General features: G+C 43.1%; 1 protein-coding gene across 4 annotated transcripts in view; it reads right to left on the reverse strand.

Annotated features, from left to right (window-relative positions):
- kat6a (K(lysine) acetyltransferase 6A) overlaps positions 1–19,099 on the reverse strand; it is a 47,399-nt gene that overhangs the window by 13,218 nt on the left and 15,082 nt on the right. For 2 of the 4 annotated variants that reach the window (XM_080434218.1, XM_080434219.1), the window contains exons 3-11: positions 13,732–13,840; positions 10,372–10,487; positions 8,912–8,993; positions 7,822–7,936; positions 7,016–7,353; positions 6,150–6,262; positions 5,328–5,443; positions 4,527–4,668; positions 1,766–1,927 (exon numbers count right to left, since the gene is read on the reverse strand). In XM_080434218.1, coding sequence (XP_080290344.1) covers positions 1,766–1,927; positions 4,527–4,668; positions 5,328–5,443; positions 6,150–6,262; positions 7,016–7,353; positions 7,822–7,936; positions 8,912–8,993; positions 10,372–10,487; positions 13,732–13,840 — 1,293 coding nt within the window. Of the gene's footprint in view, positions 1–1,765; positions 1,928–4,526; positions 4,669–5,327; positions 5,444–6,149; positions 6,263–7,015; positions 7,354–7,821; positions 7,937–8,911; positions 8,994–10,371; positions 10,488–13,731; positions 13,841–19,099 lie in introns of those variants that run through there. The other 2 variants (XM_080434220.1, XM_080434221.1) reach the window with 2 other exon arrangements.

The following is a 19,099-nucleotide window of genomic DNA, read 5'->3' on the forward strand; positions in this document are numbered from 1 at the left end:
CCCCGACGCGGAAGTGCATGTAAACAAAGCGTGCGTGCGAGACGGCGGAGGGTCCCGACTAACGCCTGGAACAATAATATTTCCAACGCGACCCTCCATTGCAGCGTGATCGCCGATCGAAAACGGCTCGTTTCCACCACGTTAAAAAGAAATGGAGATATTAAGCTTTTAGTCAAGGAGATAACATTGAAAACGCCGACCGGAAGGATTTTTGACATGGAGCCAGATCCAGCCTCTTCTTCTCAGAAACTCCTTGGGTGATGTCAAAGTTTCGTTTTAGCGCCCCACGTGGCCCACATGTATAAAAATAGAATTGGGTCAAAAACGGTCCGGACCGTTTTCGGCACTTCTCGTTTGGACCCTCAAAAACGGTCCGGACCGTTTTTGGCATTCAATGTGTTAACTGCGTACTGAATGATGTTATTGAAATTATCAACAACAAAGAAGCACATGTCCTTAACTCGTGTCAGTTTGAGTAGCTTTGCGAGGAAATGGATGAAGAGCACAAACTCCTACTCTTACACGCTGAAGTCAGTGTTTTAGTTACGTGAACCGCTGTAGAGATTTCGTTCCGAAAAAAAGTCACTGGCAGCACATTTCAATGACGAGGAATGGGTTTCAATACTCGCCAACCTGTGCAGCATATTAAACCTGATCAGCGAACTCAGTCTTTCACTTTAGGGGAGAATGGCAACTGAAGTTAAGTTGGCAGATAAAGCGGCTGCAGTTAAAGCCAAACTGGAACTGTGGGTATGGCGAGTAAAACAGGGGCATATTTCACATGAGAGAAACAGACTGGGAATTCCTTGTCCCCACTGGTGCACGATCAGAAACCTTTGCTATCAATGGCGATTGAGCATTACAACACACTTAAGACCCACGAAGTGTAAGGAATGGATCCGTGATCCATTTGTGAATGTCCCTGGGGAATTGTCTGTCCCTGTGGAGGAAGATCAACTCCTTGAGGTTGCAAATGACTGTGGCATTAAAATCAAGGTTGAATAGCTACAAAAGCACTGAAAATGTTGCTTCCATTTCCAACGTCCACACCATCATTCAAGTATGAGGAGAGTAAATTTCTCTCTACATTCTTGGTTAATAACTAACACATTTTTAATTGGTTATTTTACTCAGATGTCTGGTCACAATCAAATTGGTCTGTGGTACATAAAGGTAGGGGGCCCCTGGTGTACAATGATCCCGTGCATGCATGTTACACAGGAGGCAGTCTGTAGTACTGGATGTTGATCAAGGTGTACTACCACACACCCTCACTAGATGCTGCGTTTGGCAGCGAGGACTCATGCTAACGGGAGCACCTGCATCAGGAAAACATGCTCCCAATTCACTAGAATTCATTACAACAGGTCAGTCAACACATTTTGTTGTATTGTTGTAGTTTTCTTTTCCTTTCTTGAGCCCCCATTTCTCCATCTGTACCTTATTACCGTGACAACTCAATTTCCCCACCGGGATCAATTCAAGTCAATAAAAGTGTTATTTTCCTGAAGATGACCTTTTAAGTAATTGCTGCCTTATTGGCAATACTTTTGAAGACTGAAAGTAGAGTACATTGTGATGGGGTCGGGTTCAAAAGCATAAGTTGCAAGAGGGTCTGTGCCTGTGTGATAAGCATGCTACCTGCATGGACACAGTCTATCTTATGTCATCTAATCTAAGCCTATTTCTCACATTACATAATGTCGTGGCTAATGCCATGACAGCTCTTGTGTTTGTGTAGTAGGGGGACTGTGACGGTGTGCACCTTAGAGAAGTATCCAACAAGATGGCAGCCCTTGCTGTCGTTCTGGGTGAGGACGTAGAAGAGGAAGGGCTCTACATCATAGTACAGTGTCTTGTGGTCCAGGAACAGCTTGGCCAGCAGGCACAGGTTCTGACAGTAGATTGTGCTCACATTGCCATCCACCTGAAGGGGAAAATAGAATGCAAATGTAAGTGCATGTGTACATACAATAATTATGCATGCGCAAACATCTAGGCCAGGCGGCAAAGAATCTCTGCTGGAATTGAAGCTCACATCCGGGTTCTCTTTCTTTATTACCTTAGTAAACCTTTTCATAAACACTTTGTTTTCAATCGCTAGTTTAAAGTGTTTTTTAAATCATCGTGATATGCGTTTAGTAAATTATGGTCCCATTAATTAAAAAATAATAATGATAAAGTAAGGTATTTTTCTAGGGTTTCTACCGGTTCTACCGAGTGAAGACCCGCCCTCGCTGCGGTTTCAGCCAATAGCAGTCGTTTCCGGTAGCATTTCGGACAGGATATAGAAAGATGGCGGATTTGAAATAGCTGAAAAACAGGCTTCAAAACGGGTCTGTAGAAACCAATGGCGTCACTTTGTCCATTTTTTTTACAGTCTATGATCTAGGCCTACAAATGCAAATTTGCATAGACAAATAAAAATGCAGGCACGCACACACTGGGAGGATATCAATATGAACTACAGTGAAAACTTCACAAAGCTCCCCGAGGGTATCTGTAAGTGGACATCTTTAAAGTGCCATTAGAGCTGTGGGACAAGGAGAAGACAAGGAGAGGAGAGACGAACACAATGATCTCAGCTACATCTCTGGAGACACACACACACACACACACACACGTGAGCGAGTGCACACACAAGAGAGGAGAGAGAGAGACAAATACAGAGGAAGGACAGAAAACAGCTATGGACAGTGACGAGAGGAAAGAACAATAGAAAAATGGAGGTTGGCAGCTGGCCAGTGCTTTCCTGGACCAGTTTCAACATCAGCACTGATTGAGAACAGTCTGCAGAGAGAAGATGCAGTAACCAAGGCATGAACACATCGCTGATAGCCCCTGCTGAACAGCCCCACACAATAAAACACCACACACCAGATCAGCACGTCTCTGGCCTGAAATGGTTGTGCCTGCACAAGAGGTTCAAGTACAAGTTCAAATGCTTCATTCACAAGGCAAGCTATCTTCCCCCCACAGGCTAACCCACAGCGTTTCCTGTTCAGCAGTAAATCGAGCTGAAGGTTCAAATGTCATTGTCCCAAGTGGGAAATTTGTTTCGTGGCAAGGTGTACTAGAATACTTGCATAAGTTGTGTGACAGTACTCGCAGGCGCGCTACTTATGGTAGATTGTTAGGTTGTATTGTGTAACTGTGACGATCCGGTTGTGTATGGCGTGTAGGCGAGGACGAGGGCTGTGTTGGGTGTCACGCTGTTTGATTTCAGGGTGGGGAGGAGTAAATGACACCTCTGGAGGAGGATGTGGACGAGAGGGGCGGTGGCTGCAGCAGACCTGTGGTTTGTGGGCTAGGCCTCGACTGCCTGCCGCCCGCCCTGTCTTTCTACTCTCAAACATTCTTTCTTTCCTCTAACTCAGTCCTCTATCTTTCTCTCCTCTAATACTTTAGTCAATCTTCCATCACTCCACATATGTAGCTAACTCCCTGGTCAACCTAACAACTGAGGGCCCACTGCTCTTCTTTAGCTACACAAACACGGACATAAGCATAAACTATAAATTGCTGTTGTGATTTTTTTGTCATCTCCAACAACTTTGGTAGAGTAAAGGCTTCATGTTGTGACTGGCTGTCGACAATAGATAATAATAATTAAAAAAAATAAGAGTAGCCTGTGTGGGTCTCAATTTAAAACTTTTTTAACATAACTTCCAAAGGACAGATGATGAAGTATAAGTGTTGTGTAAAGTACTTTGGCATAGTTTTAGATCAGTTTGTCTCATGTGTTGGTATTGCTAAAAGTGATATTCAGAGATTAAATGCAAGGCTAAGGGTTTTGTAGTGACAAGGAAAGAGCTCGACCTCTTGACAGATTAAAAAGGCTTTGTTCTGCCCTAATCCATTGTCTGACTTTGACAAACCACTTCCTGCCTGGAACTCCAGGCTCTATAGAAGCCTTAAGCAGAAGCTCCAGATGAAGCATATCAACATGGTCAGATTTATTCAAGTAAACCAGGCCCTAGATCTCATGTTGGACAGGGGGAGCCTTCCAGCCCGTGCTTACCAAAGTTGGAGGATAATGTTGAGTTCCTTAGACATTCATAAAAATGAAAGAGACATTTCCACTTGTATAAAATATTAGCATAGATTTCCTAGTTATTTATGTAAAATTGTCTTAAATGACTGATGATAAAGTGTTTTGCCCAGGTGGTGTAATTGCTTGTCTTATCCATTTATGTGTACACTTTAACCTTGACCCCATTGAAAATAAGCAGGCCTATTCAGATTAATGGGTTATAAGGAATTATTACTTTATTCCATTTGAGGATGTATTTTAATTATTTGAGGAGTAATTTTATATTGAATGAAAAATCAAAATCTCCTACTCTTTTCCTTCCACGCTTGTGCTCTTGTTCAGTCTAATTCCTAAACACTTGACTTTCTTTTCTTTTACTCCACACAACTTCTTCCCTCCACCTTTCTGCTTACCCCTGTCCTATTCTACCCGCTCCCGCCCCCTCTGCTGCGCGGTGCGTCTCTCCATCCCGTTGCGCCCGCCCACGTCTCACCTCAAACACCGAGACGTCTTCCTTCCTGTAGATCTCGTTGGCCGGTGGGTGGAACCAGCAGCACTTCCTCATGTGCTGGTACAGGATGCTACGGCTCTTCATGTAGCGCAGGCAGAACTCACACAGGTACAGCTTAGGGAGCCTGGGATGGAGAGAGGGAGAGACAAAGCAGAGGGAGAGGGTATAGAAGAGGGGGACAGCAGAGGGTAGGAGGAAGGGAATGTTATTGAAAAACTCAGCAAAAGAAGCCAGCGCTCCAAAAAGAGCTTCCCAGTGGACAGGTAACCTAGCTTCCGTTTTAAACAGGCTGGTACATCCCAAAATTCATGCTATTTCACACAAATACCTGGCGCAGTGGCTGGTGGAATAGAGTAGGCAACTGAACCAGCCATAGACATAATAAATCTGCTGAGCAATCTATATTCATTTTAGGTACAGCCTGTATATTTGCACATATCATACATTATATATACTTGCTGTACTTATTGCATGAATACATACAGTATGCACATATTATGTAAATTGTTCCTTACATGTATGTAATCAAGATCAACTCTAGATGCATGTACTGTATGAAGTAGATACACACTGTGCAAAAGGTTTAACCTTCAGTTGATGTTTTCTTTGCCTTCTATTTTTGTTTTGACTTCTATTGCTGCTTGTATCTAGGCTCATTTGGGCTATGAGTACAGTGATCATTGGCCTCATCGCATGGGGATCATTTCCTAATCCTGGAATTTGGTATAATATACCAATTTCCAAAGATATAATGTTTGCATGTACTTGTGTGTGGGGGCTCACCGGCTGTACTCTTGTGGGTACGGAGATGAGTACCAAGTCTGGATCTCAAACTTGCCAAACTCAATAACAGATGGACAGCGCATCTGGGGGTCTGGGGGACCCGTCACCCCGACCTTCTGTAAGGTGGAAGCGACAGAGAAAAAGGTGGGTCAAGACCAAATCATATTACGGTGGAAAGAGTAAAGCATTGGTAGACAGATTACACTAGGAGGGAATACTGGCAGGACTCCACAACCTTCCATGAACAGTAGATCCTGTTTACACACACACACAATAATCCACCCAACACGCATAACGACACACATACAGAACTGCACCAAATATGCAAGCACACCGACTCTCTCTCACACAGACACACACACACACACACACACGTCCCAGTAGCGTGATAGTGCCAGCAGGGTTATTATTAGTCGTACGCTCTGTGCTGAAGGGAAACTCTCAGCATCTGCTGGCCGTCTGTCTGTTGGTAGGACGCACACCAGCACCACATGCTAGTGTGTGCATTATGCCTCGGCTCTTGCACTGATAAAAAATTCTCCCCCCCATTTTTTTTCCCAATCACATGAGCAACTCTAACACAGACACTCAAATACAGACCTGTACGTTAAATACCCAGACATTTAGACTCACCATTTCCACAAGGTCTACTCTGTCATGTGTATGATTCTGTATATACTATACGTGTCTTTACAGTGCATATACACAGATGGATGACAAATCCTCAGAAGTCTGAAGATATTGCATTACATAAAACCTCTTAAAAAGGGAGATATTTGGTGTGCAAATCTTTCGATTGTAATCTTTATTACGTGCGCATACCTGTAGTGCCAGCTCCTGGATGTGTCTGAACAGTTCAATGTCTTTCTCCATCAGGCTTTCATGTCCCGACAATTTGTCGTCATCGTCGCGCCAGTCGCTGCCCTCCTGATTGTCTGTAGAAAGAAAAGCTGGCTTTAACACAGGGCCACAATATACCATTTGTTTCACAGGCTGCCCAGGTGCTCAGTCGGTAGAGCACTCGCCTTTGAATTGCAAGGTTCTGGGTTCGATCCTGGACACCGGCACTCAGCATACGAGTAGCACGGCTTGGTTAACTAAGACATGTGTTAAGTACTGGGAGCTGACAGTAGGTGTGGTGCTGCACCTTAGCAATCCCATCTCCAAGGGGTCTAGCACATTGCCAAGGGGATAGACATTGTCTTTGCTCGGCTGATACAGACAATATGCCAACTTCCGTCCTTTGCTCCCTGGTCCCCTGTTTTTTCAAGACTTGGTTTTGTTGTCCATTTTATTTGTGTCACTGTGCTTAAAAACTCATCTGTGAGTACAAACTAAACCAAGTTAAACACATTTGAGTACAATCAAACACTGTTACATTTCTGTACATTTAAACTGTGGTAATAAAAGCACATGAAGAATTAAAAGGTTGGTGGTGGGACAGTATGTCAAATATATATACAGTAATCACAACGTCCTCGCTAAGCTCGCTTGGTTTGATTCAGGCTAATACTATACTATGTCCCTTCTTAATGCCAATTTACACTTCAGCACAAGTGTCACCCAAAAACATTGATGTACTAAAACACACTTTCAACAGAAAATAGTGTTGAATGACACATTCTTCTGCTGAAAATACTGAGAGTGAATGTCAAGACCAGAGACTGCTCACTCCCCCCTTTACTCACCCTCACCTGTCCGATCTCCGTCTCCCTCTCCCTTGCGCATGGACTTCTTGCGAATTCGGCACTGCTGAGAGTAGTCCACTACCTCCTGGCGCGCCTTGCGGCCCTCTGGCGAGGGCGTGAAAAACTTGGTAAGTGCGTCGATCAGACCCTTGGTCTTTTTGTTGAAGCGCAGACCGCCTCCCCCACCCCCATGTGCCGAGTCGTCGTCCTCGCGTAGGGAGAACAGCAGGCGGTCGTCGCCGGGGTAACCCTCACAAGACGAGCTGGAGGAAGAGTTGGGGGAGGCGGAGCGCTTCCGTCGGCCACGCCCACCCAGCTTCTTGAAGGGCCGACCCGGTCTGAAATGGAGGGAAGGGGAGTGATTGAGGGGAGAAGATATAGGAATACATGGTTTGGAATTTCACTTATTCATTTATTTTCTTTACTTAATGCACTGTGTTATGCTGCTGCAAATTAAATCAATAAATACACACACACACACACACACGCACGTAGTAATTATACTGTATATAGTGTGTGTTGTGCTTTGTCTTCACATAATTTCAATCAATGTCATTGCTTAGATGCAAATAGAAGTTGTCTCTTCGAATAACAAAAAAAAAAAAAAAATCACACTTATATTATGATTTCAACAAGCCAAAAATAGCTTTCTTCTCACTATCAACTCTGAGGCCTTTAAAAGCACAAAGCGTTAAAGCTTGTTGTGCTCCAGTGGATGTGATGTATGGCTTTCTGGCCTGTGTAACAGTCTGCCAGGCTGACAGTGAAGGAAGACGCCATTAGATGGGCCCCAGTTCCTCTTTTACCTGTTCTTGGGCCGTCCCAGCGGTGCGTTGTAGCGGCGTTTGATTTGTGCTGCCTTTTCATGTAAGAGCTTCCTTCCCTTTTTCCTGGGCTGGCAGATCTGACAGATCCACATGCCTGAGAGGTGAACAAACACACACACACACACAGGATTAGAGATGTGTTTCACTGCTTCTACTGACATGTGTTGGGATCTAACTAGCTAGTACCACTAGCACTAAATGGTAAGGTATTATGCACTTCATTAGATTAGAGAAGGGGAAAGATTCCTTAGGATCCTCCTTAAGATTTTGTCATTTCTGTCCATCCTAATTTAAGAAATGACTAGAAAGGTGCTCCCAGTTGAATGCAAATCTCCACCAGGGAACATACTCTAATAATAATAATACTTGTACTGTCTGACGACATAAGTCAAATTGCACCTCTCTCTCTCTGACAAATTGTAAAACATAGTGCTGTGATCTGTGGACAGATATATGACCTACACAAGTTTTCCAACAGTAAGTGCCACTTGAACAAATTATGTCAGATGATTAAGTTGGGAATATTGGAAAGGTGTATGAAACATGACTTAAGACGAGTTGTGACGTAAACATAACTTGGATCTTTCAGAAAATGCACTGGTACAGTGGTATTGACTCAATAGAAGTCGTGGTTTGGTGGTGTAAAACACTCTCGCTCTGTACCGTGTGTGTGTGTGTCAGTATAGGCTCTGTGTGGAACAGACAGGCATGTACTCCAACAAGTATGATCCGTTATATCCATTTGAAACAGGACAAATTGTAAAACAAAGTTGACGGTTTAAGAGGGGGTACATATGTGTTCATAGATAGTCATACAGCAACACCACCCATTGTGCATATCTGCAATTATCTAGTGCCCGGTCTATAGCCTGGCAGGACGCTTATCCCATAGCCTGGAGGGATGATTGCTCTGTGATTATGAAGTCAAACAAATTAAGTACAGTAGTTGTCGTTGACAAAGTAGTGGAGAGACACACAGACATGACCAATCGCAAGATCTCCGCCTGGTGGATATAATAATAATGTTTACCTTAGATTAAAGCGGTAGTGCACAGAAAAAAGAGCTTACCTTTTGGCATCCGCGTGAGAGGGGGGTCACAACACTCCATGTGGAAGCCCCGGTCACAGGAGTCACAGAACAACATGTTCTCCTGTAGAGGAGAAATACACCAACTCAAACAATGTGACATAATAAGACATAATACCATATAATCTAATCTGCAATGTAATATAACGATGAAGACTGATTATGAAAGAGATGAGATGGAATCCATGTGGCAAAATCAAAGGGAAAAGGCTCAGGACAGATGTCTGAATGTCCGTTAAGCTTGCCTAGTTTTTCATGTCGGACAAAAGAGTGAAGGCAAATGCCTCAATGAACCCAGGGCCACAGATACACCATGATCTTCCATTAAGTCATGCCATTTTCAAATGGAAAATAAAACATAACATTTGTTGCCATTTTAACAATGGATGTCTTAACCTATTAGCAAAAAAAAATTAGTTGTTTTGTTGAGATTTCATTTAGGTTTTTGAAGACAGTGTTCACGTGTTGGTACAGCTCACTAGTGTTGTGTCCCTGCACCAGCATAACAGAGACAAACCACTGTACAGCTAAAGCACTTGGCAAATGAAGTAGCCGCTTTCTCATTTGAATACTGGAAAATGTCCAAGGAATCAGGTCGGGACATTGCCCGGTGTTGGCCTTTCACACATGTAGCATGCAATAGAATGTCTGTTTCAGATGTGTTCACACATGAAGGTAAATAGCTACACATTAGCTACTCCCACTTAAATATAACAGCGTGAGGGAGATACGAGGATTCTACTTCCTTCCACAGAACATGACAGATACATTGAATTGCTTGACATGCGGTCTCCCATTGATGCACCCATACAAAACACAAACGAAACATACCATAGTATGCCTAATGTAGACAACGAGCTACAAACTACTTTTCATCCTCAAAACAAGCCATCCTCAGAGCTGGAAAATTACATTGGGCTCTATGTACAGAGTGCGTACTGCGCAGGGAAGCAGGTGTTACTCGTAGTCTACAATTACTAAAAGATACGTTTACGTTTTGTTTCGCTTATGAGCCATTTCATGGAACTTCGATTTGTGAATATTTCCAACTGAAACGCTTATAAAAAAGGAGAATGAAACTGGATTTCAGTTAACTACTGTATCTCTCTCCAAACACCTCAGGAGACGGGAAAGCTCCACTCGTCACCTATTAGAAGCGCCATCAACACGTCCACTCTCTGAATGTAAATTCACCAGACAATCACGCATCCATTCACACATTGAGACACTTTGGGCACAATCGGACAATCGGACTTAAGTCAATGATTCAGCTAGCATAAAGTCTGTTGCATGTCCAATCCTACTGAGCCGGAATGTTGAGTTCATACGTAAACAGCCCCTCCGTTTAAAGTCTGGAAAACTTCGATAATACAGTGCATGTCTGAAAGTGGCTTTTGATTCTGTTAACAAGGAGAGTAGATGTCATTGTCTCCCTGACTCACCGCGTTCTTGCCTTGATCCTGACAGCTGCTGCAGGTCTTGCATTCTATACACTGCCACCACAGAGCCTTGACTCGCACTGTGAGCTCAGGGGAAAACTTGAGGCAGGACGGGTGACCTGCAGAGGACACAAATGTACAAGATAAGACACACATACCTAGGCATAAAGGCATACGCACATGCAATGTTTATAGCATCATAACATTTTATAACATATCATGACATCATTTTCATACTCAAACCATTCAGTGACCCCTCGCTCCCTGTGGAAGGTTGTTTCATCACAGGATAAAGGTGATCACTCAAGAGTAACTTTGCATTGATTTGCAGTGACCATTCCCTCTAAGGGGAAAAGTGGATTCAAACCATGCCAGGAAAATGCCCCCACAGCAAAACAGAGCCACCATTACCCCCTCACTTACAGCATCAAGAATACAGGCCTGTACGTTCTTTTGGTATACGTCTCACATGCACTCGCTCGCTTGAATTGGAGGATATGGTGAAGGATGACTCATCTGATTTTTCCAAATATCTGTAGACTAGTGCCTATAGTATTTGCACAACTCCCTAATAATGAAGCCTCTTTTATTGTCACTTCGATATTTTTCTCCAAAATCGAGCAGTGGGCCTGCGCAGCATTTTTATACATGCAACAGAACATGATAGGATGTTGAAAGCTTAATTGCATTTTCCGTTTTTTTAATTTATTTTTTATTATTCAATCTTCTCCAGCGGTTTTCAAACTGTGGGAGTAAGTGGGTAGTGCAAAGTGTGGAAATGATTGAATTTCTGATTTAAAAAAAATGTATTCTTTATATCAAGGATTTATATCAACAAATGGCTTCCAGCTTTACTTTTGTTGAAGGGTGTTGTCCCACTCTCATTGGTCAACTCGGCAAATACTTTTGCTTTTTGGCCAACTACTGTAATTTTTACCGCATTGAATACATTTAAGTTTGATATCCATGCATTTGGCTCTTTGCATGCTTCAAGAACCTGGCTGGAAGAACCTAAAAAATAATGTAGAACCAAGAAAGTATCAAAAAAGGACCATGCCAAAAGTGCAAAAGGCCTTGCATGCCTCTAAGGCTATCCGGTGCTAGCATGAAGCCATCCAAACTGTAGAATGACATCTCATGACTTAAAGTGGCATATTTATCAAGGGACATCCTGTTTCCCCTCACCTTAAGCAGTGAAAGTTGATGAAGGGACAACTACCATCCTAGACAAAGCACTGTGGGCAACTGGGCATAATTTCTGGCTTCATATCAAATCACAAAAAAGCCACACACAATTAGCGAGGAGCTTCTGCTGTCAGCATTCATGATTATAAATTAGTTGAGGAGACGTTAGGTAAGGAGGCTGCAGGGACTATAGCGAAAGTTCCTCTTTCTGACTGAATACATTTATTTGGGGTGATGAGAAACTGTTAGTGGTTGTGCAACAACTTGGCAAAAACAACAAATGGTGTGTTTGCCCTACAACTGTGTATGTTGTCTTGAGTGACATAGTTGAGGACTGAAAAACTGAAAGGGAGAAATTTTGATCTGAACTGAATAACTACATCTTGGCAGAGGGACTCAGTTGGTAAACTTTGTAGGGCTACCTATGTACCAACTCAGTTGCTGCAATGACGGGCAAACGCAGCTGCCTTGCCTTGTTGCTCGAGTCAAAGAGGTTGCCCAATCAACTACCTTTACCCACTGTTTATTTACATAAGCCAAATTCCAATACTCTAACTTTCACACTTGCGCACTCCACTCTCGTCCACCACTCGCACCTTAGTCCCGCTTTTGAGCAAGGAGGCGAGGATTAGATGAGTCCGGAGGAATCGAGCAGGTTAGACTGATTCACATGTCACATTCCAATACTCAAATGTCTGCCTGCTTTCCTCCTCCATCCTGCATGTCATGCAGTATATTGGACGTTGCATTTCTCTCTTGTGAATTGATTATATTTAAAAAATTGGGGGGGCTTTTCTGCCTTTATTTATAGATATAGTGGAGATGGACAGGAAACAGAGAGAGAGAGAGAGACATGCAGTAAAGATCGTGGGGATTGGGACTCGAACATGCAATGCACTGTCAGGCTACATTGGAGCCTAAGTGCCCAGACCGCTAGGCCAACGATCTGGGCCTGAATTGAGCAATTTGACATGCATTTTCCCACACCCATGCACAACAAACTGCATCATTGTGTAAATAAAGATCAGACCATTATTTAATTTAAATAACAGTGATCAATTTGTTTGATCACTGTTATTCAGATAGATATAAATGCACTTCAGTATCTCTTCAAGTTTAATCAAGCTCGACACTGTCACTCTCAGACCATTGATAAACACATATGCACACAATGTGTTATGTTAACACTATTAGGATATGAGTTACGTTTACATTAGGATATGAGCGAATGAAACTTTTTCGGCTATAAATCATCTCTTTGAACTCCGCGAGATGGCACAGCTTTTAGACCCCATCTCCCAGACAGTGTAGTTTCCATCCCATAGCCCGAGGAGACAGTCCATCCAATAACAAAACAAAGTAATTTAACACTTCCCCAAAACTCGCTTAAGTGAACACTTCATGTTCACTTGCGGTTTCTCGCCGGTCTCGGCTCTTCAAAAAGCAAATTACGCTAACGATTTCCGGGTCAAGCTGGATGAACGAGTGCAGAGTGAGCAGAGATTTGGGTATTGGAATTTGGCTACAGAGAAGTCCCTGCTATTAAGAAACTGAACCCGGAGCTCAACAACGTGCTGCAGTAAGCGATCAAAATAGCCAAAGCGATTAAGGCTTCTCTCCTCATGACTGTTCACTGCCCTATGCCATGAGATGAGCTCGCACCAGCACCTGCAGTTTCACTCCAAGGTCAGGAGGCTGTCTCTGGAAAGGTTGTTAAAACGCTTGCTTGAGCAGCAAGAAGGGGTATGTCGTTTTGCTGCTGAGGAATGTTGTGCTGTCAAGGTTTTCTCCAAACACTGAGCTTAGTAGTTATGAGCCAACTAAGTGAGCCAGTTTACCCCTCCTCAAACTAGAGATGGCTGTGTTATCTCTGTAAGAGTATAGGCTCTGTCCCCTTCTATGTCTGGTTTGATTATGTCTGTGTGACTGCTACCTGGGTAAGAGCAGGGTTTTGTGTGTGTGTGTGTGTGTGTGTGTGTGTGTGTGTGTGTGTGTGTGTGTGTGTGTGTGTGTGTGTGTGTGTGGGGATGCCATGAAAACCTAAGATATGTCAATGAATTGTTATTTTGTATGCCCAGTATTTACATCCTTTGCTTGTTTTCTCTGCATGTGGGCATAAATAATTTAGATTGTGGCAGCCTGGCTGTGGTTCTACCAGACGTCATAACCTCCACTTACCGCTGTTGCCACAGTCGGCACAGGAGATGAGTTCTTCAGGCTTCTTGTCGCGGTTCTGTTCCTTTGTGCCGAGACAGAAGCTGCAGATGGGGATGGGCTCTGCAACCGGCTGGAGTGGACAAGAGAGAGAGACAACAGAGTGAGTGCCGTAGAAATATGTGTACTGTTACATAAGACACAGAGAGAGATGGATGGCAAGGTTGATATATATATATATATATATATATAAATATGATTGATCACACATAAGAAATAGAGGAATTTGGGAGATATTCAGTCAACTTAATATATCTGCATTGGACAAAAGGCATATGACAATGTGTCATTGTGCATGACCAGCAACAACTGTGTCCCAGCATTAGAACAAAGACTATGAACACAGTGTGCTGGCAGTGCTAAAGATCGGGTTGGTGAACAGAGACCGTTTAATGGAGACTGAGACTTCTGTGATGAGTATAACTCATGCAACATGTGGTGTAAAGCCACCATTGTTGTGTGTTGAGGTCTCTGTTAGTTCCTGTAGTTCATCAGGAAGCTGCTCAGTGGTGCCTGTCATGAAGAAGAACCACATTATTCCTGCTGGCCTGCGATCATACTGTCTCCCGTTCCGTTTTCACACCGTCTTATCTTTAAGGCTTTGAAGTGGAATTTGTTGCCATGGAAAACAATATATATAAAAAGTTAATTTATACTGAAACAGATGGATAGGAACAAAAGAACGAGGCAGACAACGCAATGTGGAAGATAAATAGAGACGTTTGCACTAGTACTGGAGACGTTTGCATTAGTATTGGTCTGGTGTTTTTTGCACAAAAAACACAATTTATGCAAGTTGGTCGGGTCGGGCTCGGGTTGTAAAACAAGTATTATTATTATTATTATAATCATCATCAATAACAGCTCTACAAGGCGTACAAGCTATATAACAAACAGGTGTGCACCCTTGGTTGCGCTAAATAAGTAACAATAACGAGATAGCAAGAACGGAGTAGGGAATGTTTGATTGTATTTTGTTCTTCACGACTGCCAGTAAGAAGAGCAACGCTGTGGATTGACTTCCAAGGAGATTAACAAAAATGTTGTGCATGCGTTTGTGTGTCCACTACACGGCGCCTTTCAAATAAACTAACCTCGAAGTTGGTCCGATGTGAATAATATGTCACTGTCTCTTTCTATTGCTTTCTCCCTCACTTGCTATCTCTCTCTCTCTCTCTCTTGTGCATTATTATGCAATGTTCCATCTCTTTCTCATCCTCATTCCATAGTGCTATGTGAGTTGAGGCTTTGCCGATGCACAGCCGTTTGTGGCATTATTATTAATTAATTTATTTGTCTTTTCGGGTCAGGCTCGGGCTGATAAATGCATGTTCTGATCGGGCTCTGGCTTCCAGACTTTGATTTTCCAGACCGTTGAGAACTCTACCTATACAGTGGCAGCCAGTCCTCTCGCATTCAAGTTGGCTGATTATATTATTAACATTGCTGTAAATATGTGTGAGACTCTTTGTGGTAATCAATTAAAATATACGCAATTCCTGTGCCAAAATTCAGGCCCCGGACAGTGGCGAAAACATAGTCTTCGCCTCCCGGCCTGTCAAAGACTAAGACTAGCTGCAGGGGGTACTTGTAGCCGACACACATTGTTGCCCATAGGGAGCAACCCTGCCCCTCAGTCAATGCTGCTCTCTCAACTCCAGAGTTGTCTTTCAGTGTAGATCCAAGTCCAGTTTCAAAGAAGTCCAAGTAAAGTTGCAAGTAAAGCTGCAACTATCTATTATTTACTTAGTGATTATTCTACTGATTATGTATTTAATTAAGCAATTTTTTTTTATCAAGTACTTTTTAATATAAAAAACAGCCAACAAAAATATATCGACTAGTCCGATTTACTGTTGCATATTCCAATCAAATGATTATGATTTGGTTTAATGTTAGCCTAATTAATACTCCATTGCACAACAGTGTTGCTTGACAAATAGAACAGTAGGTCTAGACATGGTGTTAGCTTGCCAAAGATGGCAAGTGCTGGTCAAGGTATGAGGCGCCACTATGGGCAAGACAATCCAAATTGTGCTTCTAACGATCTCTCCCTCACACTATTTGGCTTAATTGTGGCCCGAACGGTGTCTCATTAAAAAAAAAAAAAAAGAACACGAGGCAAATTAAAAAGGAAAGGCAAACGATACCAGCAAGCTGATTTGCAATCAATGCTACAGGGAAGTGTCAACTAAGGATGTTAGATACAGTAATTACCAACTTTGTTGCACTACTTTGCAATACAAGTGGTATGATGATGATAATACTTTATTAAAACACAGGGCAGCTGCCCTCAAATTAAGTTCAGTTTTTGTCATTAGTATTAAAAAAATGCATTTGGGCTAATATCAATACTTTTCAAGGTATTGTGTCAAAGTTGTTTTGAAGTGCCGGTATCCTGACATTAATAGAGACAAATGCATGTGTATGCAGTATACTATGCACCCAAATACAAGAGAAAAAGGTGCAACGAGAAATTGCAACACAACACAGAGAGAGCACTTTCCCATCAGAAATTAATGAGCCTGTTGGTTGCCGAAGAAGCTGAAAAACCCTGACAAATAAATCATGTCTCTGAAAGACTAATCTGCAGGTGTACTCAGACACTAGATACGATACACATTCATGCCGCACACACACACACACACACACACACACACACACACACACACGCACGCACACGGAAATGCGAGGCCGGAGAGAAGGGATGACTCTCTTTCACAATTACTTGGGCCCGGGAGCAGAGACAGGGGAGCGGAGGAGGCCAACAGCTGCCTCAAAATGGAAAGAAGAGGGAGGTAGGTTTGGCGGAGCACACAACAAGGTGGGGTGGGTGTGGAACTGAGGCAGGTCACTACAGGAGACAGTAACCTGGACATTTTAAAAAGGAAACATGCTGTAGGTGTGCGTTTCAGTTCACTGTTGATTATTATAGTCTATAGAAACAGTACTTACAATGCAACCCATTTTCCCTTTCTTTCCATTTCGACTGTCCTGTGTTCCTACAGCCTGGCACTCCCATACGGAGTATGGCTGCCCTTACAGCAATCTGATATTATCAGATTTTCTGATATTTTCTCAAGTTAACCGTAAACACAGAGAAAGGGGACAATGCCATGACAGTGCCGGTGTCCACGTAAAGTTTAGTAATTTTTTTCATATTCTCTGACTCTCTGACAAAAGTATTCTTTCAGCCAGTGTTAATTTGGACAGCAAATTCTGATTTAGCTCAGTGTTATGGTTGCAAATGGTGCATTATCCCTCCTACAAATAACAGTGTTAATGTTGAAAATCAGGATGGTTTCTCTTCAAGGCATTGAGACAGTACCACCCCGTCTTTCTCTCCCCCTCTCTGCCTTCTTTATCGTCATCTCTCGCTCTCCCTCTGGAGTTGAGACGGGTATGGACAGGAGGAGACATTTCTATATTTTGTGCGCTTATCTAAATGGAGTGAATTCCAATGAGTGAGCTGGTTCGGGGAATGCACTATGATGGACATACATACACATTACATTGGCTGTTGTGGGGAATCAAACCGGCGATCTCCCACTTACAGGACAGTAACTGGGGTACCTTAACGCTAGTTGCATCTTTACCTATGGTGTGACAACATTGTCCATCTATGTCACCCTTTAAATCAGGCAAGGCAGATGTATTTGCATTAGGCTTGAGCATTTTGATAGCATGATTCACCAGGGGGCGGTGGGAGTAGGAGGAATGTCATATACGGTAAAGATTTGCCAAGCACGTGTGTTAGAGGAATTACGGTAATGGGGAGTGCAAAGGGGATTGTGTGCGTTTTCACACCTGTGGCTTGCAGAGACGAAGAGATTTATTTGAGACTTGACGTTGACCTGTTATTGACAGAGTTAAGACCATTATTGGAGTAATAAGACTCTCTCGTCTTTTACAGGGGGCCACAGTACAGAGTGCAAGCATGGACAACTTGAGTGTGATAACCTAAAATTAGTGGAGACATTTGTTATTAAATTGATCAAACAATGGCTCCCTTTTACAAGTCTGTGCTTGGTGCAACAATGTCACAGTATCAACATTATCTTATCTTTAATATCCCACTCCAAATCATATCCATAACATGAACTACTCGTACAGTGAAACATTTTGGTAAACATCGATATGGAGATTTGTGGTGTCCGATGAAAAGGAGATGATAAACTGGTTTGTAAATATCTGATTAATGGGGCTCCGCGGGTGGACATGAGATGAGAGCATTTGAGCGCAACCCGCAAAAAAAGTACAATACAAAACAAATAATAATAATCACCAAAATTGGAAATCAAATTGTAAAGTTGAATGAATTAGGTTTTCGTGGACTACATTGTGTATTGGAGGTTGGCTGGTTTCTTTCGCACATAGCTCCACACAGGCAACCAACCAGCCAGCCAGCCTGGCTGGTTCAGGGAGGAAGGAGACAGGGACAAGAGCTTGATTTATTGGGTTCATTTCCCTCTGACTCAGGCTGCTCTACTCCCCTCCTAACCCTCCCTGAACACAGCACAGAGATACATCTAGCCATGGAAGAGAGAGAGAGAGAGCGAGCAGAGGAGGGGAGAGTGAGAGATGGAGAGAAATGGAGAAAGAATAGAGGTGATAGAGAAAAGAGAGGGAATGAGAAGATTGAGGGAAGTTCATGGAACAGGAAGGAAGTGGGAAAAAACAGGTAGAGAGAGAGGGAAGGGGATAGGAGAGGAAGGGCAGGTGGCAGATGAGCCTAGAGATAAAAACAATGCTGCGAGAGAAACAAAAGGCAGAAGGAGTGAGAGAGCCTGAAAGAGAGAGCGAGAACATGAAAAGAGAGAAAGAGAGAGAAAGAGAGAGAGAGAGAAATGGAAGGAGAAAGAGAAAAAAAAGCCTGCAGCGGTACTCCTTTGTGCGGCCTGCATGCGACCAACACCTCAATCGCTCCTGACTTTTAACCCTCTCCCTGCCGCACCAGGTAAATCGCTCTCGCTCGCTCGAGTAAACAGAGCCAGGAGAGAGACAGAGAGCCAGCATCACATCGCCTTTCCTTTCACATACAAACACACAGTCCTACTCCGGTATGTGCGTACGCACACACACGCATGCACACTAAAGTATGGCTTCAGTAACTGCTGTCCACTTAAATGAATCTGATAGATTTGATTTTTAATGAAAGAAAAAACTATTTTCCTCCTGATACGGGGACAGGGAATGACAATGTTCAAAATTCACTGCAGTAGACATTTCCAATTTTCCATCCCTCCTCTTTTGCCCTTTTCTACCCGACATAGCTGGCAGGGAGGACAGTTATTACGCACAGTGACGTTCAACTGTTTCCTCACACCAACAG

Source organism: Gymnoscopelus braueri, assembly GCF_963280865.1.
Source record: "Gymnoscopelus braueri genome assembly, chromosome: 7".
Lineage (NCBI taxonomy): Eukaryota > Metazoa > Chordata > Actinopteri > Myctophiformes > Myctophidae > Gymnoscopelus > Gymnoscopelus braueri.